Source organism: Schistocerca americana, chromosome 1 (genome assembly GCF_021461395.2).
Source record: "Schistocerca americana isolate TAMUIC-IGC-003095 chromosome 1, iqSchAmer2.1, whole genome shotgun sequence".
NCBI classification, from domain to species: Eukaryota; Metazoa; Arthropoda; class Insecta; order Orthoptera; family Acrididae; genus Schistocerca; species Schistocerca americana.
This window is the reverse complement of record NC_060119.1, coordinates 433,265,523-433,290,251: the sequence shown is the minus strand read 5'-3', so window position 1 is coordinate 433,290,251 and position 24,729 is coordinate 433,265,523. Positions and strand designations below refer to the sequence as shown.

At 43.0% G+C, this 24,729-nt stretch overlaps 1 protein-coding gene across 1 annotated transcript; it reads left to right on the top strand.

Annotated features, from left to right (window-relative positions):
* Positions 1-23,514: 23,514 nt before the first annotated feature.
* LOC124559016 (exostosin-1-like) lies at positions 23,515-24,504 on the top strand. The gene has a single exon (XM_047130908.1). The coding sequence runs from the start codon at positions 23,515-23,517 to the stop codon at positions 24,502-24,504; it is 990 nt and encodes a 329-aa protein (XP_046986864.1).
* Positions 24,505-24,729: the final 225 nt, after the last annotated feature.

Here is a 24,729-nt window from a genome sequence, read left to right as displayed (position 1 = left end):
ATCTGAGCAGTTCTCTTAGGTTGTTCGCAGATGATGCTGTAATTTACCGTCCAGTAAGGTCATCCGAAGACCAGTATCAGTTGCAAAGCGATTTAGAAAGGATTGCTGTATGGTGTGGCAGGTGGCAGTTGACGCTAAATAACGAAAAGTGTGAGGTGATCCACATGAGCTCCAAAAGAAATCCGTTGGAATTCGATTACTCGATAAATACTACAATTCTCAAGGCTGTCAATTCAACTAAGTACCTTGGTGTAAAAATTACGAACAACTTCAGTTGGAAAGACCACATAGATAATATTGTGGGGAAGGCGAGCCAAAGGTTGCGTTTCATTGACACTTAGAAGATGCAACAAGTCCACTAAAGAGACGGCTTACACTACACTCGTTCGTCCTCTGTTAGAATATTGCTGCGCGGTGTGGGATCCTTACCAGGTGGGATTGACGGCGAACATCGAAAGGGTGCAAAAAAGGGCAGCTAGTTTTGTATTATCACGTAATAGGGGAGAGAGCGTGGCAAATATGATACGCGAGATGGGATGGTAGTCATTAAAGCAAAGACGTTCTTCGTCGCGGCGAGATCTTTTACGAAATTTCAGTCACCAACTTTCTCTTCCGAATGCGAAAATATTTTGTTGAGCCCAACCTACATAGGTAAGAATGATCATCAAAAAAATAAGAGAAACCAGAGCTCGAACAGAAAGGTTTAGGTGTTCTTTTTTTCGCGCGCTGTTCGGGAGTGGAATGGTAGAGAGATAGTATGATTGTGGTTCGATGAACCCTCTGCCAAGCACTTAAATGTGAATTGCAGAGTAATCATGTAGATGTAGATGTAGACTGCATAAATCGTTAGAGTAACTATCCAAGAATACGCTGTCAAAATTTCAAAGCGAAATTCGCATTCGTTTAGATTTTATGAGCCTAGAACTGAGTGCACATTGGGTAAAGGCTCGATCGCAGATAGGACGGAGCACTTCCTCAGGTAGGCTTGACCGGTTCAACCTCGCAGTCATTTTGCAAACTAACGTAGCCTTGAAACAGAACCTCGCCTTTGTATCTTTCTTTTCAAATAACGGTATAGAAGGTACTAGAAGCATCAACACAAGGCATTATTTCGTTTACATTACGTCAAAGCGTCGCTGTACCTTACTTGGAGCCAGTTCTGACTCAGCCTTCTACGAGTGTGTTTGTAATTGACAACTACGCCGAACAAGTGGCTAACCAGCGCGTGAGCCAGCAGAATCTACGTAGTTCATTGGAATCCAAGGAAGGTCGGATAGCTCGGAAGGCACTGCTGCAAGCTCAAAACGATGCCTGTGAGGAAGAAGAGGGATTAATATATGTTGCTGTAATCGTAGATTAATCGGTAAGCATTTTTGGCTGAAATTATTAAAAAAATTCAGAATAACTGATCTAAACATGAATGAAATTATGTCAAATGTTGATTAAATTCTAGTTAATTCTTCCCACCCCAAAAACCCCCAAAAAATCAGTGAGACAGCTTCCTAATGTGGTTTCCGTCTTTAATACCTAATGTCATTAACTATTTTTATTAAAACTGCCAAGTGTTGGTTCTGTGAAACCACAAGAGTAAATCCGCCTCGTTTAGGATTTCTAGTAAATTTTTCAGTAAATTCTGTCTGCGATGATAGCCCAAATTTTAGCGCCACCATTTGCTTTCCATAAGTTGTAAAAGTAAATCTTGTTGGTAGTGTTTCTTAATATTGATGTCAATAAACTAATTTGCTAGGTTACTTAGTACGTTCTGCCTCCAATAGCCACTTGTTAAGACATATTAATAAATTCTGGTGGAATGTGTTGTTCGTATCTGATCTGTTTTAAGCTTGTCTTGGAGTCTATTTTTGGTGGAACTTTCTTCTTGTTTAAATAATTTGTTTAAATTTTAATGAAAATTTATGGTCCAGTATCTTACCATTCAACACCAGCTGCTTACTGCTTTCAGTTGCATAGTGTGATGGTCATGATATAAAAAGCAATAGAATATACAAAGTGTAAAAAAACTACATACACAAAATTTTATAGTATTTAGAAGAGATATAGGGACATTCTTGTCAATGGGACTAAAAGTGGGAAGATCAAAATTGTCTTGTAAGATGTCCATGAAGGTTTTGTGACTAGTGATTTTTAAGGCAAGCGTTCAAAGTGCCGCCAGGTGAGTGCTATTTTAGAAATTGAAATTTCTCACTTTTAGAAGACACAAGGAGCGACCTGTTTTACTTGCTAAAAACTTTCTAAAGCCCAGACCGCAAGCGTATTTCTTTATTTAAAAATACGGTCCTGACAGACTCTGCTGCAATCTTGAGATCTTAAGAAATCTTTTTGTTACGAAAAGTATTTATTTTAAGGTGGATCTCAGGGCAAATTGTCATGTGCATAAAAAACAGGACATTATAGAAGGTTTGTCATAACCAAAATATTTAAAAACGTGAACTACCTTGTGAAAATGGCAATATCAGTACATCTGCCGCTCACAGATGATTGATTGTTCGTCACAAATACACAGTACATAGTACCAAATATGTTTACGTAAGCTGGACATATTCTAAACGTTGAAAACCCACCTGAAACGGATTATAACGTTTCAGTTGTACTTTATAAGCCCCTTAAGTTGGAATTTCAATGTTTAGTATATGTCCAGCTTATGTAAACAGATGTGCTATTGTGTAGTGTGTTTATGTGATGTAACGATCATCTATGAACAATATATCTATGGACATGTTCATTTGCACAAGGTGCTTTATGTTTTTTAATATTTTGGTTATGACAAACCTTCGTTACGTGCTGCTTTTCATCCACATGAGAACCTGGCCTGAGGTCTAATTAAAATTAACACGTTTCGCAACAAAAACATTTTTTAAGATCTGAAGATGACAGTAAAGTATGTCTAAAGCGGTTGTTTTAGAGATATTGCTGACCTCCAACAGATTTATATTTGTTGGTGAACAAGGCGTTTGGTGGACGACACACTTCTGAAGAGCTGGTTGCCAGTTCGGCTGAGCTGGAGTTAGTATTCATGAAACACCTGTCTGTTTCTCACTGTCATACACAATTTGCATGCAGTTACCAATGAATCATTGATGCAAACGGACGACGCTTTGAGGAACACGTGTATAAACAGTATCTTTGAACATCACTGCTGTCATTACTCTAATTAGATCCTAGTGCGGAAGCGGTGCAACTGTGACATTTTTGCCACATTAAAAAGCATCTTTTTCATTTCCTGTAAACACTCTAAAATTTTGTAAACGTAAGCTTTTTTATACCCTATATTTACAGCCTCTAATATATCAGGTTACACAATGGCCCTACCAACAGTAAATATAAACTAAAAACACACACACACTCGCCACAGAATAAATATATGCTCTTTTTAAATTCATGTGACACCATACTATACAGCCGTCTCTAAGAAAATTGTTCAACAAATGAAAGTACTAATCGACACTGGAGTCTTTCCTAGACTGGGAGAGTGTAGCCAAACATTGTTTTCCGAAGCCACTCGTCGGCTGTTCCAGGAAAATTTTGCACGTAGACAGCGACCAGCACTGGATCGGTAAGCATGGTTCGTGCCTGACGGCACTTTATATTGTAGACAGCTGCGGCGCTGTTTTATTAGATCTCATATGGGGCTGAAGCGAATGTATGGCTGGTATATCTTCGGGTGCTCCGCCGGCTTGAACATATTCCAACGACAGCGCTCGGACTACCAGACGAAAACGATATAGTTCTCAAAATAAACGTAGCAGTTGTACTGCGTGATCGGAATAGATCCCTGAATTGCACGTCTGAAGTACTCCTATAGGAGTGTACTGCTACACAGTGAATATGTAGTCTCCCGGAGAACGATTCACATTTTTTATATTTAAGCAAACAGGGTGCTGAAAGTGAATTTTATCTTTAACAAAACAGCAAATAAAATATATCGCAGCTTACCCCATAACTGATCTCCAAATAACTGTGCTACAGTCCATTACAGTTCGGGTGGATTCTTAATTAGCAATCGTTGGTCTTTGCAGTCAGAGAAATTCTCAGCCTTTGTGTGTTCACATCACCGACATCGTCAAAGAGAGATCGGTCAACTGGGTGGTAGGTCGATACAGCTGTAGATTAATTTTCATTTTGTTCAACCCTAAATGTTACTCAAAATGTCTTGAGAACTATCAAGTTTGGCAGATAACGATGTTGCAAGTAGGGGCAGATTTCGTTCTTAAATAAGCGTAATGTCTTTCACTAGTTCCGCAATCAAGAAGCACAGTTATGTTGTTTTGTATATTTGATTAAAATAAACTAAGCGATTACTTTTCAATATATTATGGGACAGAACAGTCATCAATGTGTTACAAATATTTACTATCAAAAACAGTCTTGATCACTATTTATTACGGTGACCAATTTCGACCACTACTGTGATCATTTTCAGACCAATGAGATTCTCCAGCAAAAGGAGGTTCTTACTGATTGGTCCTGAAGATGACCACAGTAGTGGTCGAAACCGGTCACCGTAATAAATAAACTGTGACCAAGACTCTTTTTGATAGTAAATAAACTAAGCGATGTCGAGTGATGTTTTAGACCAATATCTGACAGGTTGGAAAAAACCGATGCCTCTCTACTAAATTTAGGTCTCCATCCATACTCTGCAGACTGCGGTGAAGTGCATGGCGGAGGGTACGTCCCATTGCACCAGTTATTATGGTATCTTCCCTTTCCATTCACATATGGAGTGCTGGGAGAATGATTGTTTGAATGCCCCTGTGCGTGCTGTAATTATTGTAATCTTAGCCTCACGTTCCTATGAGAGCGATACGTAGGGCGCTATAGTATGTTCCTAAAGTCGTCATTTAAAGAAGGTTCTGGAAACTTTGTTAACAGACCTTCTCGGGATATTTTACTTCTACCTTCAAGAGTCTTCCAATTCAGTTCCTTCAGTATCTCTGTGACACTCGTCCACGGATCAAACAAACCTGTGACCGTTCGTGTTGCCCTTCTCTGCACACGTTCAATATTCCCTGTTAGTCCTATTTGGTACGGGTCGTACGCACTTGAACAGTATTCCAGAACCGGTCGCACAAGTGATTTGTAATCAATCTCCTTTGTAGACTGATTGCAATTTCCCAGTATTCAGCCAATAAACTGAGGTCTACCACTTGCTTTACCCACGACTGAACCGATGTGATCATTCCATTTCATATCCCTACAAAGTGTTACATCCACGTATTTGTATGAGTCGGCCCATTCTAAACTGACTCATTGATCTTACAGTCACAGGACACAACGTTTTTTCGTTTTGTCAAGTGGGAAGTTTTTAGGTTTTTCCGTGCTTTTTCCAGATCGCTTTAGCGCGGATGTCTCCTCATCTTCCTTCTAATGCCTGACCTCATGCTTTGTTCGTAATGATCTTGATGCAAACGTGGACTGTTAGTATACGACTACTACTCAACAAGTAATAATACCTGATCTCTCAGGTTTGTATGGTCTGAAGTCCACAATTTCTACAATTAAAGCAACGAAACGCTGCAGCAAGAAATCAGAGAAGGTACTGTTATATCCATGAGGTATCTCTCTCCAAAAGAGCAAATGCGACGTTCAATATTTGAGTAGTTGAAAGGTATTTTAATAGTTGCTAAATACAGTATCAATACAACTCGGTAAATGAACACATACAGAATATCTGAGCAGACTGTGACGTGCAACATGTTTTCATCAGTCCCTATCGTTGGTCTCTTGTAGAATCTTTGACTAATAAGGGCATCACACAGCGTTTGAATTTTTGTAATTTTTATAGTTATAGTACGTGAAAATCAAAACTATAGTATACCACTCTTAAATCAGTTCGACGCAACTTTAAAAAATTATCGAGAAACTAAAATCAGAAGGTTTCCAGTCATGTTTAATACTCCGAAATACGATTTTCGAGGAGCAGTGTGACGCTGTGGTACGGTGCTCAGTGCTCGCTTTCTGTCAGGGGGGGGGGGGGGGGGGGGGGGGGGTGGTTTGCTCGGTTCCATTCCACGTGGAATCAAATTTATAAACAAAGATGTATGTTCTGTGAGCATTTACGTGAAGTGTAGAATACATAAAGAGCACGAGAATGGTAATCGCTAGATCGAGTCTGGTTTTGGTCATTATTTTTTACGTTTTTACCGTTACGAATACTTACGTCATTTAAATATAAAACTCATCGAATATATACTAACTGCCATTATTTTAAAAGCACGTCTTTTTCTTCCTAATTATATATTGCATACAAAAATCCAATTCTCATAGCAAAAATAATTCTTAGTTACCGATCTTTTACAGAAGATTTTCAATCAAGATCGTAAAATTTAAAAAAAAATTACACATTGAGGTAACAAGATACGAGACAGCGATATGTACACATACAGATGTTGGTAATAGCTCGTACTCAGGGTGTAAAAGGACAGTGTATTGCTGGAGCTGTTACTTTTACTCAGGCGATTCATGTGAAGCGGCCTCTGACGTGATTATGGCCACGCAACGGAAATTAACAGGCTTCGAACGTGAAATAGTAGCTGGAGTTACACACATGGGACATTCCAATCGCCGGCCGCGGTGGTCTCGCGGTTCTAGGCGCGCAGTCCGGAACCGCGCGACTGCTACGGTCGCAGGTTCGAATCCTGCCTCGGGCATGGATGTGTGTGATGTCCTTAGGTTAGTTAGGTTTAAGTAGTTCTAAGTTCTAGGGGACTGATGACCACAGATGTTAAGTCCCATAGTGCTCAGTGCCATTTGAACCATTTTGAACATTCCAATCAGAAATCATTATTACATTCAATATTTCTAGATCCACAGAGTCAAGAGTGTCCCGAGAAAACCAAATTTCATGAATTATCTCTCCACCATGGACTACGCAGTGGTCGACTGCCAACTCTCAACGACCGAGATCAGCGGCGTTAACGTAAGAGTTGTTAGTGTTAACAGACAAGCAATTTTGCATGAACCAATCGCAGAAATCAATGTGGGAAATATGACGAATGTATCCGTTAGGAGAGTAAGGTGAAGTTAGCCCGCCCGGTTAGCCGTGCGGTCAAACGCACGGCTTTTCGGATTGTGAAGGAGCGCGTGGTCCCCGGCGCGAGCCCGCCCGGCTGACTTGTGTCGAGGTCCGGTGAGCCGGCTAGTCTGTGGATGGTTTTTAGGCGGTTTTCCATCTGCCTTGGCAAATGCGGGCTCATTCCAATTATACCGCTTCAGCTACACTATGTCGGCGATTGCTGCGCAAACAAATTCTCCACGTACGCGTACACTGTCAGTACTCTACCACGCAAACATAGGGGTTACACTCGTCTGATGTGAGACGTTCCCTGGGGGAGGGTCCACCGGGGGCCGAACCGCACAAAAACCCTGAAACAGTGGTTTGGTGTGGGACGGCGGATGGGTGAAGTGGACTGCAGTAGTCATCGTGGGTTTGTGGAGCGCTGCGGCTGCGGCGGGGCGGGCCTCACCGTCGTTTCTAGGCCCCGGTTAACATACAATATAATGCAATACAAGGTGAAGTTTGATGCTAATTGGCTATGGCAGCAGACGACTCACACGAATGCCTTTGCTAATAGCGCGACATCGCCTGAAGCGCCTCTCCTGAGCTCGTGACCACATCAGTTGGACCTTAAACGACTTGAAAACCGTGACCTGTTCAGATGAGTTCCGATTTGGTAAAAGGTGATGGTAGGTTTCGAGTGTGGAATAGATCCACACGATGCCATGGATCCAAGTTGTCGACAAATTTCTGTGCAAGCTGGTAGTGGCTACATAATGGTTCGGGCTGTGTTTACATGGAATGGACCGGATCCTCTGGTCCAACTGCAGCGATCATTGACTGGAAGTAGTTACGTTCGGATAGCTGGAGACCATTTGCAGCCATTCATGGACTTCATCCTCCCAAACAACGAAGGAATTGTCACCAGGTCACAATTGTCCGCAGTTGGTTTCAAGAAGATTATATTCGAGCGAAGGATTGACCACCAAGATCCCTCGACATGAATCCCACCGAACATCTGTGGGACATTATCGAGAGGTCGGTTCGTTCAAAAAATCGTGCACCTGCAACACTATCGCAGTTATGGACGGGTATAGAGGCAGCATGGGTCATTATTTCTGCAGGGAACTTCCAGCAACTTGTTGAGTCCTTGCGCGTCAAGTTTCTGCACTACGGTGGGCTGAAGGAGGTCAGACACGATATTATACCATGATGACTTTTGTCACATCGCTGTAAATGCTCACAGGATGTGCACCTTCGTCTAAAAATATGATTCCGCCAGGATTCAAACCTAGCCCCCCCCCCCCCCTGCCCCCCTCCGTCACGCGTCAAGCGAACACACTAACACATAGTTTCACTGTTTAGAATATTAAAATTATTAGAATTTTTCTACAATTTTTGAGATTTGCATCAAGCTTCATTGGGAGAGGTATAATTGCGTTCTGAAATCCATGCACCATAAGTATAAAACATTTGGGAAATCCTGTAGTCCTGCGGTCCCTTGTAACTTCATTTGCCCAATTTGGCGTGTGACGACTTTGAACGAAGTTTCTAACTGCAGTATCGATAGCGATATCGCCCACCGACGCTTCTGGAGTGTACTCTCAAAGACTCTATTTTGTCCAGTGATGTGATGCTATGATTTCCAGTGCACACAGTTCTCACTTGTTTTGGGTGCGTAAATTGGTTCTTAGGACGTGGCAACAGACAGACATATTTATGGTGAGCTATGTAAACGGAGAAAATGTGAAATAATGTTGTTTGTTATTATAAAGTACAGGAGACATTGAACAACGTTCTTAATATTTTATTTGCCTGGAAATTTGTTGCGTTGTTTGACTAACGATATTACGATAATTGATATCACGTATCGGAGTGCTCTGGCTCTTATTAAGTACTGGAGTAGTCTCTATTTTCCGTTGGAGTCCACAATGGATACAGTATCTCTCTCCTCCTATCTAAATAAAACCATCGAAGGTCGAGTAGTGGTTGATTTGTGTGATTGAGTTAGCTCATTGGGTACGAGAACTGTCGGACAGTTATCGGCGTGGTTGCAGCACGTTAAACGTTTGAAGCACTGTCCGGCACCAACGTCAACACGACGTGTAACTCGGGCATGGATGTGCCTGATGTCCTTAGGTTAGTTAGGTTTAAGTATTTCTAAGTTCTAGGGGACTGATGAATTCAGAAGTTAAGTCCGATAGTGCTCAGAACCATTTGAACAACGTGTAAATCAAATAACACGCGGCCTGTGCCGGTTTATCGGCAAGTTACAAGTGTTGCTGCGTTGCCTGCAGTCGACATCTGCCTTTGCTTAACTATTCCAAGTTACTAGCATGGTATGAATCAGCTTGCTCATTTTAACACACGACTCCGAAAATACGAGGACGAGAATGTTGGCGGAAATGAAGAGTTACGCCAGAGACGCTCACCGCGGTGTCCTACTTCTGAAAGCAGTTCTCAGTACGTTCGACATAATTCCATCGTGCCTTGGTTACAAAAAAGTGGCATGGATTACGGCAGAAAAAGATAGTGAATAACGTCGGAGTCTCGACGTGGCTGTTCGTAGATGATGAGGTCGTCTAAAAGAATGCACCAACGTCAGAGGACTGTATGAAACTGCAGAAAGACCTGCAGAAAATTGATGATTCGTGCAGACATTAGCACTAGCCTTGGGCATAAGAGGAGACAACATATTGGGCTTAAAAAGGAGAAAAAAAACACTACTCTAAGATTACACCGCTGGTGATGAATCACTGTAAACAGTAAATATCGTAAAATGCTCAGAAATAACCATGCGGAACAATCTGAAGCGGAATTATCACACAGAACAATTTCGAGGAAAAACAAATGCTGGTCCGAAATCCATACGAAGAATCTTAAGTTACCATAATTCGTCGAAGAAAGAAGTGATATACAAATCAATTGTTCGACCCATTGTTCAATGCTGCTCATCAGTCTGGGATCCTTACCGAGTTAGATTAATAGTACGTACAGACCATATTCAAAGAAGAGCTGTACGTTTCAACACGGGATCGGTTAGGTGGAACAAAAACATTACCGAATGCTCAGCGAACTCCAGTGGCACCTACAAGCCATACGTTGTGCAACACGGAGAGGTTTCCTATTGAAATCCTGAGAGATTGTTTTCCGGGAAGAATTGGGCACCATAGTAGATCTTCCAGTATGCGTCTCTCTAAATAACAAGAAAATCTGAGAAATTAGAGCTAATAAAGAAATCAGGTGGCAATCATTCTTCACTCGTGCCATTCGTGTATGGAACATTGTTGTAGCAGAAGTAACCTCCGTAGCTGAAATGCTCTTACGGCTGAAAGTAACGTATTAAGCGAAAGTTTCAGTTTTCGAATAGTTTTGCTTTCAGTGACTCGCTAACTGATCTTGGATAATGCTCCACCTACCATCTTCGAAGGATGCCATGGGTCTGATGATGGTCATGTGATACGACCGAAACCGGTCACCTATGTTCTTGTAACATACGTGGTGTGATTAAGACTGAATTTAAAAGAAAATAAAAATAAAAAAAAATTATACACTGTTCCAAAAATGTTTATTAAAATTTTGGAAAGAGTTTCTGCAACCATGATCAATACGCAGCGTAGGTTCCTTAAACTGAACCCTCCCCCCCCCCCCCCCCCCCGCCTCTCTCTCTCTCTCTCTCTCTCTCTCTCTCTCTCTCCTTTTCTCTCCCTTTCTCAACAAGGCGCTGTGGCGCAGTTACTAGCGCAGTGGACTCGCATTCGGAACGACGACGGTTAAAACCCGCGTCCGCTCATCCTGATTTAGGTTTTCCGCGATTTCCCCAAATATTTTAGGTAAATGCCGGGATGGTTCCTTTGCAAGGGCACGGCAGACTTCCTTCCTCATCCTTCCTTAATGCGATGGAACCGATGACCTCGATGTTTGGTCCCATTCCCCCCAAATAAATCTGAGATGTTGCGGCAGAAGAGAAGTCATCAAGGCTCCATTCTGCGAGCTCCCATCCAATCTGATGACTGACGCTTAGTTGGAGAATGCTCGTGAATAATTTTGAGAGATATGCTCCTTCACAACGCTGATGGAGGTAGTCATCGAAAGCTTCAGATTTTATCCGAAATTAAGCCGACATGTTGACATTTTATCCAAGACTGAAAGAGACTTGCTGCGGGAGACGAGCTAAACGCAGACGCAGGTCAAGGCGGCGCCAGCAGCTTGGCAGATAGGTCAGAATATTTCATTTGGTCGAAGTAGTTGCTAATAGAAAAAGTATTTGTACTAATTTCATTCATGTGGTATTCGTACGGCACGTGTTATTTTCACGAATTCCATGTGCTAAATTCGTGATGAATTGTGAACGCTAGCTGACATTTAGGCGGGAGGTGTTAGAAAAGTTCAGTCTTAGCGCTTTCCGTGAGCTTGACACTGGCTACAAGATCGCTTCCGGTCATTCAGCCCAAAGCGTTCATAATTCAGTTTCGACACACTCACCTACACTTTAGGTAATTCGATGTTTTATGGGAATTTGAATCTGTATGATTACTGAAAATCTCGATGTAGTGTCCTGAGAGGCAAAGGGCTTCTGGTCTTCGGCAGCTCGGCTTAATTTGTACAAATGTCGCCGGCCGCTGTGACCGAGCGGTTCTAGGCGCTTCTGTCTGGAACCGCGCGACTGCTACGGTCGCACGTTCGAATCCTGCCTCGGGCTTGGGTGTGTGTGATGTCCTTAGGTTAGTTAGGTTTAAGTAGTTCTAAGTTCTAGGGGACTGATGACCTCAGATGTTAAGTCCCATAGTGCTCAGAGCCATTTTTCTGTACAAATGTCGCAAACTACCTCCTTTCTCTACTTAATGATTTCAAGTGGTAGAGAAAATGAAATAATTTAGTTCTCAAATACCTTTCCCCATTAACAGTGATGAATATCCCGTTCTATGCACGTAAGAGTCTCAGGTAACAAGGTACGTTTTCCCATCGGCTACTGAGTGCAGAACTGCTGTTGCACATTTTGTGCAGCGTGTGTTTTTATTCTGCACGAAATAACTTGCACAGTAAACTTTAGCTACAGGAACAGTATGCCGTAATAGTTCATGTACATTCAATTCTTTTAAGTAATTCGGAGAAATATTATCAGCAAATACTCGCTTTCATACGAGGGTTGGAACTCTAATAGTGGCAACTATTTGTTTACAGCTCGTACAGAATAGATTCGTGTTTCAAAGTTTTACTGACCATCTAAGTAGCCACGAGCATTGTGTATAACCCTTGCCAGTGATATGGAAGTCGTAGGATACTCTTAGCAGTGCCAGTTGTGTTGACAGTTCGAACGGGGCGGTCTATTGGTTAACGAATTTGTAGCAGTTCTGAAGCGAATGTCGTGAAGTGTTTCCTTCGGTTTAGAAATCGAGTTGAACTTACGACGGCTTAAGTCAGTGGAGTGCAGTAGGTGGTATAGCACTTAGCAGACCCATCTGTCAAACGAATCAGTAACAGCTTGCACTGTATGTGCTTGAGCATGGTCCTGCAAAATGATGGTCAGGTCCTGCAGAAAGTGTCATCACTTCTGTCTCAATGCTGTTCATTTTTGGAACACAACCTACGACCAACATTTTGCACGACAATGCTCAACACGTACAGTGCAAGCTGTTACTGATTTGTTTGACTGCTGTGGCTGCTAAGTGCTATACCACTTGCTGCACTGCCCTGACTTAAGCCCTCGTGAATTCAACTCTATTTATAAACTGAAGGAAACACTTCACGGCATTCGCTTCAGAACTGCTACAAATTCGTCTGGCAATAGACCGCTCCGCTCGAACTGTCAACACATCTGCCACTGCTGAGGGTATCCTACGACTTTCACATCGCTGGCAACGGGTTATACACAATGCTTGTGACTACTTTGAAGGTCAGTAAAACTTTGAAACACGTATCTATTTTGTACGGCCTGTAAATAAATAGCTGCCATTATTAAAGTTGCAACCCTCGTATCTAAATGCTGTGGGCACAGACGGGGACCACGATTTCCATAGCACAGTGTTCACATAAAAGTTGGCCACAATGACACTTCTGTGATTTTTAATAGATTTGACGAGTGATTTTAATATTGATTGTGTTCAGTTATAGTAGCTGTAGATGTAGGAAGTATGCAGCAGACCTTAGTAGTTACTGTGCCTAGAACAGTTGCAAAGTCGAAGAGGAAGAAGAAGCTTCTGCTGTTAGGTAGTTCTCATGGCAGAGGTGTAGGCCAGCAGTTGCAGGAAGTGCTGGGGAGTGAGTACCAGGTCACCAGCATTGTGAAGCCTAATGCAGGGTTGGCTCAGGTGACTGTTAACATAGGGGGGTTATGTAGGGATTTTACTAAAGAGGATCGGGTAGTGATTGTGGGTGGGGCTGGTAATAGTATTGGTAGGGATGGGGAGTACAACATAGATGGTGGCCTGGAAAAGATAGCCACTCAGACTGGCAACACGAATGTGCATTTCGTGGAACTGTTTCAGCGTAACGATCTGCCTCATCTTAATACAGCCGTCAGGCGTAATAACATGAGACATGGGGGTGCGCTGATGACAGAAAGCATGGGTCACATTTCAGCGATGGCGGTGGAGTCTATCAGCAGGACGGGTTTCACTAGACATGGCCTGCACCTCAACAGGCATGGGAAGGGGAGGTTGGCAAAGCTTATAGGTGACAGCATAGTTGGGGTTGGTGGAATCACTCATGGGAAAATTCCTGCAGTGGTGGGTGTTAGAGCTGCACCTTTTTTAGATTGAAGTCAGCTGATAGGTATTTCTGCTTAAGGGAAGTCTCTCTAACAAGGGAATCACTTTTGACAAAGCTTAGGTATCCGAGTAATGAGGGAATTAGTATATTTCATCAAAATATACAAGGTATTAGAGATAAAGTTAGTGAACTGCTTATAGATGTTGACTCTGAAATTATTGCTATATCTGAACACTTCTTAAATAAGGAGATAATTCAGAGGCTTCCATTACCAGGATACAGGTTGGCTGGCAGCTTTTCGAGGAGCTCTTTGCGGTGTGGGGGAGTAGCCATGTATGTGAAAAACGGCATCCCATTTGAGTCAATTGATGTTTCAAAGTACTGCACTGAAAAGGTGTTTGAATGTTGTGCAGGTGTGGTTCAATTTAACGGAGCTAAACTTCTAACTGTTGTTATTTATAGATCCCCAGACGCCGATTTCACAACATTTTTGTTAAAGCTAGAGGAGGTTCTTGGTTCACTTTATAGGAAATACAAAAAGTTAGTTATATGTGGTGACTTCAATATTAATTGTATAAGTGATTGTGCAAGGAAGAGGATGCTGGTAGACCTCTTTAATTCATATAATCTTATGCAAACCGTATTCATTCCAACGAGAGTGCAAGGGAACAGTAGAACAACCATAGACAACATTTTTGTTCATTCCTCATTACTAGAAGGGCATTCTGTTAGCAAAAAGGTGAATGGCCTTTCAGATCATGATGCACAAATTTTAACTTTAAAAGATTTTTGTGCTGCAACACGTGTTAAATATAGTCATCAGCTGTTCAGGAAAGCTGATCCAGTTGCTGTAGAGACCTTTATAAACCTTATAAAGGAACAAGAGTGGCAAGATGTTTACAGCGCTGATACAGTAGACGATAAATATAATGCTTTTCTCAAGACTTTTCTCATGCTCTTTGAAAGTTGCTTTCCGTTAGAACGTTTAAAACAGGGTACTAGCACAAACAGGCAGCCTGGGTGGCTGACTAGAGGGATAAGAATATCTTGTAGAACAAAGTGGCAATTATATCAAAACGTTAGAAACAGTCAAAATCTAAATGCAGCAGCCCATTACAAACAGTATTGTAAGGTGCTTAAAAATGTTATTAGGAAGGCAAAAAGTATGTGGTATGCAGATAGAATAGCTAAGTCTCAGGATAAAATTAAAACCATACGTTCAGTCGTAAAGGAAGATGCTGGTCTACAGAGACAGGTCGAGGATATAGAATCAGTGCGTAGTGGGAATGTCCGTGTTACTGATAAGTCGCATATATGTACAGTATTTAATAATCACTTTCTGAATATAGCAAGTGAACGAAATAGAAACCTAGTCCCAACAGGGAATCATATAGCGCTCTTAGAAGATAGTGTTCCGAGACTGTTACCTGAAATGCTCCTCCATGATACTGACAAGAGGGAGATTGAGTTAATAATTAAGTCACTAAAGAGCAAGAACTCTCATGGATATGACGGGGTATCTAGCAGAATACTGAAGTATTGTTCTATGAATGTTAGCCCAGTTCTCAGCCATATCTGTAACTTTTCCTTTAGGAGTGGTCGGTTTCCTGACCGATTAAAGTACTCGGTAGTGAAGCCACTTTGTAAAAAGGGAGACATTGGTAATGTTGACAATTTTAGACCTATTTCTGTTGAAACACGTATGTATTCATTACCAGCGATGGCGAGGCATGACAGAATCTCTGACCAGAGAGTTATTTATCGTTGCTAGTCTGCGCTTGACCACGCGAGACGACAGCAGTTGCGTGTAGCGAGTCGGCAGGAGCAGTTGTACTCTGTCTGTAGTAGTAGTCAGTCAACAGTAGTAGCGAGTGGACGGTTGTACTGAGCAGGTGTCGGCATGCGTCGACGACGTGGTCTTCTTGCGACTCTGGTCAAGATTGTGGTGGACGATGAGTATTGTTGTAGAAGGTAATGAAGCAGCATTGCACACATCTAGTAATGTATGTTAATTGTAATTAATTTGTTCAAAAAATGCCCCAATAATAATGTTTTATCAAGTAACTCTTTTAAAGAAAAACATTCATTTCAATTTAAAGAATATTTCCTATGCATTTCCTCCAAGAATCAAAATTAAATAAACGCCAGCATTGCACGAAGCTGTGTCAATAAATAAGAGCAGATATAGATGCAGTTTATTGAGGTAAGAATTTTGCTTTTGTTATTCAGAATACAGGGCCGAAGGTCAGCGCTGCTGTCCTTATAAAATTTATGAGGTTTCATTATTTCACAGGGCCGAAGGTCAGCGCTGCTGCCTTTATAGAATTTATCAGGTTTAATTATTTTTGTTCAGATGTTACATTCAGTTCATGGTTCACTATCTAATTAATATTATTGTGTGGTTTTTGGTTAATTTTCAATCCTTAATTTTTCTGGGGAGTTTACACTTGGCACCATTTCACATTTTTCATTTTTATCTAAATTTTTGTGGGAAGGTTATACTATGCCATCGGTGTTTGCTAAGGTTATCGAGAAGGTTGTATGTACAAGGTTACTGGAGCATTTAAATTCACATAATTTGTTTTCAAATGTTCAGTTTGGTTTTAGAAATCGTTTAACAACTGAAAATGCTATATTCTCTTTTCTCTGTGAGGTTTTGGACGGATTAAATAAATGGTTGCGAACGCTAGGTGTTTTCTTTGATTTAACGAAGGCTTTTGACTGTGTTGACCACAAAATATTACTGCAGAAGTTGGAACATTATGGAGTAAGGGGAGTAGCTTACAATTGGTTCGCCTCTTACTTTAAGAACAGAAAGCAGAGGGTAATTCTCCGCAATATTGAGAGTGGTAGTGATGTTCAGTCCCAATGGGGCACTGTTAAGTGGGGCGTTCCCCAAGGGTCGGTGCTGGGGCCACTGCTGTTTCTTATTTATATAAATGATATTCCTTCTAGTATTACAGGTGATTCAAAAATATTTCTGTTTGCCAATGACACCAGCTTGATAGTGAAGGATCTTGTGTGTAATATTGAAACAGTAACAGATACTGTAGTTCATGAAATAAGTTTGTGGCTTGTGGAAAATAATTTGATACTAAATCACAGTAAGACTCAGTTTTTACAGTTTCTAACTCACAATTCAACAAGAACCGATATTTTGATCAGACAGAATAGGCATATTATAAGCGAGACAGAACAGTTCAAGTTCCTAGGCGTTCGGATAGATAGTAAGCTGTTGTGGAAAGCCCATGTCCAGGATCTTGTCCAGAAGCTAAATGCTGCTTTATTTACCATTAGAACAGTAACTGAAATAAGTGACACTTCAACACGAAAAGTAGTCTACTCCGCATATTCTCATACGCTTATGTCGTATGGTATTATTTTTTGGGATAATTCTTCTGATTCAAAAAGGGTATTTTTGGCTCAAGAACGGGCTGTTCGAGCTGTATGTGGTGTAAGTTCGAGAACGTCTTGTCGACCCCTATTCAAAAATCTGGGAATTCTGACATTGCCCTCACAGTATATATTTTCTTTAATGTCGTTTGTTGTTAGCAATATTAGCCTATTCCCAAGAGTTAGCACTCAGTTAGTACTAGGCAGAAATCAAATCTGCATGTAGAATGCACTTCCTTGACTCTTGTGCAAAAAGGAGTGCAGTATTCTGCTGCATCCATTTTCAATAAGCTACCACAAAAACTCAAAAATCTTAGCAGTAGCCCAAACTCTTTTAAGTCTAAACTGAAGAATTTCCTCATGGCTCACTACTTCTATTCTGTCGAGGAGCTCCTGTAAGAGCTAAAAAATTAAGCAAATTCCAGTGTTACATTGTTGATTTTCTTTATTTAAACTAACGACGTGTCGCCTGAATATGTTTTTTGATATTTGATTTTATCTGTTTCTAATATTGTGTTATAATATCATGTATTGACTCGTTCCATGACCATGGAGACTTCTCCCTAATTTGGTCCCACGGAACAATAAATAAATAAATAAATAAATCTATGCCAAGCATTTACTAGTTGCGCTTGTGAGCTACTAAATTAGTTTGTAAGGCATTTTGAGAGTCACATAAATTTACAAAATTTATTATTAGGTCATGAATTTGTGTATAACAATGCATTTTCACTCGATCAGGGTTTCAAGACAGTGCAGAGATTGAAGAAAAACAAGGAAACAACGGGATAAATGCGTGCTTAAACATAAATGCAGATGATAGCCAATGCCGCTCTTGTGTTTGGCCACGAACGACATCGGTGCAGGGTTTTCAAGTCACTGCCGCCGTCAGAGGCGGCCAGAACAGTGTTCCGTGTGGTTGTGAGGGAATTGTGTCGGAGCTAAGGGAGTTCGAACGTGAGCAAATGCGGGTTTTTCCGTAACCAAGACGGCAGAGGCGTTCGATGCATCAAGACTCACGGTACCAAAGGTTTATACTGCATAAGGGAAAACGAACGTACATAGTGAGCTAAGCCAAAACGCGCACGAGCTTGTGTGTTGAGCGATCGTGGCGAAGATTGTAACGAAAAATAGGAGAACGACGGCTGCAAAAGTTACTGCTCAACTGAATGTCGCATTCGCGAACCCTGTCAGCTACAAAACACCACGAAGGAAGAAATGCGAGCTGGAATTCTAAAACCGCTCGTCAGTGAGGAGAGGCCAGTAGCAGGGAAAAATGGTGCCGAAGCCATAGAACTGGTATAGGAAGCAGTAAAAGAATGTCATTTGGTCGGATGAGTCATATTTCACAAAGTTTTCAACTTCTGGCCGAGTTGACGTCCCAAGAGTGAAACACGGCGGCGCACAGTGGGCCAGAATCTTGAAAACGTGGCAAAAAAGGAAAAAAAGTTTAAAGATGATTTTGAACTATCAGGTTGGCAGCGGCAATGCTGGGACAACTGAATGCCGGCTGTGCGGACGACCGGATGTTCATTTGTTCGGTAATATCTCAGGTCAAATGCGGCAGTTCATTGTTAGCGTGCGCGCAGCTGGCCAGGCTACAAAAACAGTCGTGTTGTTGAAGGAAGTTATTTATGTTTTGTGCAAGTGAAACCAATACTTTCAATATGGAATGTATTCCAGGAGGTATGTACTAGTGAAAAAACACTTATATCACTATTAAATCATCAATTATGCACGTTTACATTTCAATTAACGTACTACAGGGAAATGAATGACAAAATCGTAAAATGCGCTTAAAAAATAGAGATAAATTACGAATTCCACGACATTACGCTTTCTTTTGCGCTGTGTATGCAAGTATATATTGTTACCTTTGTAAATTAAGCTTCAAATCCTGCGACTAGTTGCGACTCTGGCTTTGAGCCACGTTTTAAGTGACACTTGCAAAATGTCACTGTTCAGATATCTTCAAAAATGACAGTAGAAACAATTAATTATGAGTTTTACATATGAGTGATTCGGAAATGTCTAAAATGGCCCTTATTTGTAAGTGGGGCTTTGACGGAACCTCCGGGCAAAGCATGTATAAAATGAGGTTTTCAGATTCGAGTATTTCAGATACAACTTTATTTTTCACTTCGCTTGTTCCACTGAAACTTGCAGGTGTAAATGAAGAAACTAAAGAAGAAAAGATCTTATGAATTAATCCGAAGCCGTCTTCAACCCTCTTTTGCAGACCACTGAAGTTAGAATTTACAAAGGAAACAGAGCAAACGTCTTTAAATGAGAAAGCGTATTACGACAAACAGATCGAACAGCTCCAGTTATTCGAAATAGTTATTCATGGGAAAGACATTTCCATTAAATACAATTTAAGCATGACATGGTAGATGGTAAAGTGTGCAATGCCATCACCAACACGAAATATGCGCAACGGTGCTATCTCTGCAAGGCTACGTCTGCCCAATTTAGTAACATTGGCGATGTTTTGAAAAAAACAAGTTACCGCAGATTATCTGCAGTACGCACTATCAACTCTTCACGCCTGGATTCGATATTTTGAACGTTGTATTCATTTGGCATACCAAATGAAAACAAAAAAGTGGCAGGCACGTAAAGCAGAAGATAAAGAGAAAAAAGCAATACTGAAAGCCAACATTCAAAAAGCTTTCAAAGAGCAGCTTGGAATTGTAATTGACATGCCGAAACAAGGGTTTGGCAATACGAATAACGGAAACACCGCTCGACGTTTTTTTGAAAACACTCCAACATCAGCGCTGATAACTGGAGTTTCCTAAGAACTAATCCACCGTTTCCATATAATTTTGCAGCCGATTTCGAGCGGACGTCAGATCGACGTTGAAAAGTTTCGAGCATACGCCTTAGCAACTGCCAGGCACTACGTGAAGGAATACCCCTGGTACAACATGCCAACAACAGTCCATAGATTGTTGATTCACGGTCCAGACATTATTTCTTCGGCCATTTTACCCATCGGTCAACTATCGGAGAATGCTCAGGAATCAACCAATAAGTTGATACAGCAATTTAGCCTGAGTTTTTCTCGAAAGTTTTCAAGAGTTAAGACTATGGAAGACGTGTTCAGGAGATTGTTGGCAACGACAGACCCCTACGTTTCATCCTTACGCAAATCTTCGCCGAAGAAACTGAAGAGTTTGTCGCCAGAAGCCGTTGCCCTCTTAGTTCCTGTGGCGGAAGACTATGAAGATTCAGATGCAGATGCAGATAATGAGGAGACAGTGTTTGAAGATGATGACAATTCAGTTGAAGCAGAAGATGAAAAAGAATAACAAAATGAAAACTTGTAAATTAAGCTATAAAAAATTTACAAAATAAATAATTGTAATTAAAATGAAATAATATTTTGTAATATTTTACACCATCTTGTAACCTATATTTGGTCCTTTCTTCGAGTTTTCCACTTTTTTTGGTTTATTTTTTAAGCATTAACTACAATAGCCCCTAAATACTGACTTTTATGTGAATAAAAATATATAAATATAAATAAATAAAAAGACATAGATTTTGACCGCCATCTTGGATCCACCATTTTTTAATTTTTTGAACTCTGTCATCATTAGTAACCTCGATAATTCGCTAAAAATTACTTTTATACGTAAAAAAATGATAGTAGTGTACATAGAGCCTGCCATCTTGGGTCCGCCGTTTTGTTTTTTTCACTTTTTGGTATCATATTCTTAATCAGAAACTCCGTACACCCTTACATACTAAGTTTGGTACAAATTGAACAACTACTTATATTTTGACCAGCTTTTTGGGATTCTGACCCACTGTGCGGCGGTTCGGTGATGAATGTAGTCGTATCGTGGTACTGCATCGGGACCTTAGTTACTCTCCAATGTGACCATTTTGGAGGGTCAGGCCCATTCCGTGGTGCAATGTTAATTCCCCAGTAGTGATGCTGTGCTACAAGGCGACAGTGTCGGTGTTCACACAACTCGCATCGTCCAGGACTGGTTTCGTGAGCGCAAGGAGAGGTGAATGCGGCGTGATCGCTCTCCATCATTATTACCTGAAATTACCATTTTTTTTGTAGGAAAAATGATATAAGATTCCCTTAAAAACCATACAGGAATTGTGTATATTCATTTCGAGGTGACTGGAATCTGTGTAAAATGCCAACGGTTCTCTTACACCGTATTAGATATACACCACTGGCCATTAAAATTGCTACACCACGAAGATGACGTGCTACAGACCCTAAATTCAAGCTACAGGAAGAAGATGCTGTGATATGCAAATGATTAGATTTTCAGAGCATTCGCACAAGGTTGGCGCCGGTGGCGACACCTACAACGTGCTGACATGAGGAACGTTTCCAACCGATTTCTCATACACAAACGGCAGTTGACCGGCATTTCCTGGTGAAACGTTGTTGTGATGCCTCGTGTAAGGAGGAGAAATGCGTACCATCACGTTTCCGATTTTGATAAAGGTCGGATTGTAGCCCATTGCGATTGCGGTTTATCGTATCGCGACATTGCTGCTCGCGTTAGTCGAGACCCAATGACTGTTAGCAGAATGTGGAATCGGTGGGTTCAGGAAGGTAATACGGAACGCCGTGCTGGATCCCAACGGCCTCGTATCACTAGAAGTCGAGATGACAGGCATCTTATCTGCATGGCCGTAACGTATCGTGCAGCCACGTCTCGACCTCTGAGTCAGCAGATGGAGATGTTTGCAAGACAACAACCACCTGCACGAACAGTTCGACGACGTTTGCAGCAGCATGGACTATCAGCTCGGAGACCATGGCTGCGGTTACCCTTGACGCTGCATCACAGACAGGAGCGCCTGCGATGGTGTACTCAACGACGAACCTGGGTGCACGAATGGCAAAACGTAATTTTTTCGGATGAATCCAGGTTCTGTTTACAGCATCATGATGGTCGCATCCGTGTTTAGCGACATCGCGGTGAACGCACATTGGAAGCGTGTATTCGTCATCGCCACACTGCCGTATCACCGGGCGTATTGGTATGGGGTGCCATTGGTTATACGTCTCGGTCACTTCTTGTTCGCACTGACGGCACTTTGAACAGTGGACGTTACATTTCAGATATGTTACGACCCGTGGCTCCACGCTACATTTGATCCCTGCAAAACCCTACATTTCAGCAGGATAATGCTCGACCGCATGTTGCAGGTCCTGTACGGGCCTTTCTGGATACAGAAAATATTCGACTGATGCCCTGGCGAGCACATTCTCCAAATCTCTCACCAATTGAAAACGTAGCAATTTTAATGGCCAGTAGTGTAGTAACGGGTTCTGCTTTCTTTGTTCCTATTCATTTGCCTAGCACCTGTATTTTCGTTACTAACCAAATTTCCAAGACTCTTACAGAGTCAACGACTCTAGTGTTTGAGTGCTGCTAATTGCTACTCGTTGTCATTGGTCGTAGCCAAACAGCTGATAGTATACGGTAAATGGTGAGATTTGATCAATGCGATCACGTTTTTCTTCCAGATATATAACAATTTCAAGGTTGTGGTTACGTTGGGACCTAAGAGCACAGCTTAAACTGTTTGTAGTGAAACGAGCGGCAGTGAAGTTATTAATCCGGCTTCTAAAAATGCTTGGCTGTTTTTCCGTGTCATTTCCGTGGCTGTTCAAAATGGTTCAAATAGCTCTGAGCACTATGGAACTTAACATCGGAGGTCATCAGTCCCCTATAAGTTAGAACTACTTAAACCTACCTAACGTAAGGACGTCACACATCCAAGCCCGAGGCAGCATTCGAACCCGCGACAGTAGGGGTCGCGTGGTTCCAGACTGAAGGACCTAGAACCGCTCAGCCAATCCGGCCGGCTTCCCTGGCTGTGGTTAGGGTGGGACCCACCAGAGAAGTTTCAGTCGCTGTGAGTGAAACAAAGTAACTTTATTCACGAGGCATAAGAAATTACGAAAGAATAGTATGATCGGCTGTGAGTATCCGATTCGCCGTGTTCGCTTCCATCCTTCATCAAGGAAAGCGTTACCACGAGGAAAAGCGGCTGACGCTGCAAGCGTCCAGCAGCCGTAATGTGGCTCGCGGAGTAAAGACGGAGATGTTGCGGATACCGCGGCATGCAGACACCGGAAGGTGCCGCTACCGCGGAGTGGTGTCGCGGCCGCCGGTGGTGGCGGCGATCGCGGCGCGCGTCGGCGCAGGCGCGGCCGCGGCCGGCGGCAGCACGTGGTGCGCGGCTCGGCGCCGCACAGTGGCGTCATATCGACGGTGGCGGCGAGGCGGCGCCAGTGCGTGTATCGGCGCGCGCGCTCGGACATGCGGCGGCCCTGCGGACGCGCCCGCGGGCCAGCACCTGTCGCGCGGCCCGCGCCCGCCGGCGCGCCCTAGCCAGCGCGCACCATGCAGCCCAAGAAGCGCTACCTGCTCGTCCTGCTCTCGTGCGCCTTCCTCGCCTACTGCTACTTCGGCGGCTACCGGTTAAAGAGCGACGGCGTCTGCGGAGATGCCACCGCCGCCGCCGCCGTTGCCGCCGCGGCGCCGGGCGGGACGGCGGGCAACGGTTCCCTCCTGCCGACGTACGCCGAATCGCGGCTCTCCGGCGATTACTTCGACTACGAGATCGAGACGTCGCCGGACTTCCGGTGGTCGGGGATCGGCACGCGCCCCGACGCGGACCCGTCGGCGCCGCACCGCCACTGCCGCATGAGCAACTGCTTCGACTTCGGGCGGTGCCGCGGCGAGTTCAAAGTGTTCGTGTACCCCCAGGCGGACTACATGGAGGTAGACATCGGCCTGAACCCGGCCCCCTCCTACCAGAAGGTACTGGACGCTATCGTCGAGTCGCGCTACTACACGACCGACGCGCGCAAGGCGTGCCTCTTCGTGCTGGCCATCGACACGTTGGACCGCGACCCTCTGTCTGTCGACTTCGTGCGCAACGTACCCTCGCGGCTGCGCAAGCTCAAGCTCTGGAACGGCGGTCTCAACCACGTCATCTTCAACCTGTACTCGGGCACCTGGCCCGACTACGCCGAGGACGACCTGGGCTTCGACCCCGGCAAGGCGATCCTGGCCAAGGCGAGCATGTCCGTGGCCAACCTGCGACCCGGATTCGACGTCTCCATCCCACTCTTCCACAAGAACCACCCGCAGCGCGGCGGCGAGCTGGGCTCCGTTCACGCCAACAACTTCCCTACGCGCAAGAAGTTCCTTCTCGCGTTCAAGGGCAAGCGCTACGTTCACGGCATCGGCTCGGAGACGCGCAACGCTCTCTACCACCTGCACAACGACCGGGACATCGTCATGGTAACGACGTGCCGCCACGGCAAGAGCTGGCGGGAGCTTAAGGACGGCCGCTGCGATGACGACAACGCCGACTACGAAAGGTGAGCGCGGACGTGGCACTTATCGAAACTCAGTAAATTTGCCGTCTCTTCTTTTTCACCTGTTTTACAAAAAAAAAAAAAAAAAAAAAAAAAAAGAAAAAAAAAAAAAAAAAAAAAAAATTCTAGCTCATTTACAGACACGCTGTGGATCTTATTAATTCGTTCGTGTTTTATTTATTTTCTGTTTCTGCCCACACTTGTGTAATAGATACCGCAAATCGTATTCCAG

Bases quoted from the DNA above. Each gene is read 5' to 3' on its own strand.
- LOC124559016 (XM_047130908.1), top strand. From the start codon at position 23,515: ATGCAGCCCAAGAAGCGCTACCTGCTCGTCCTGCTCTCGTGCGCCTTC.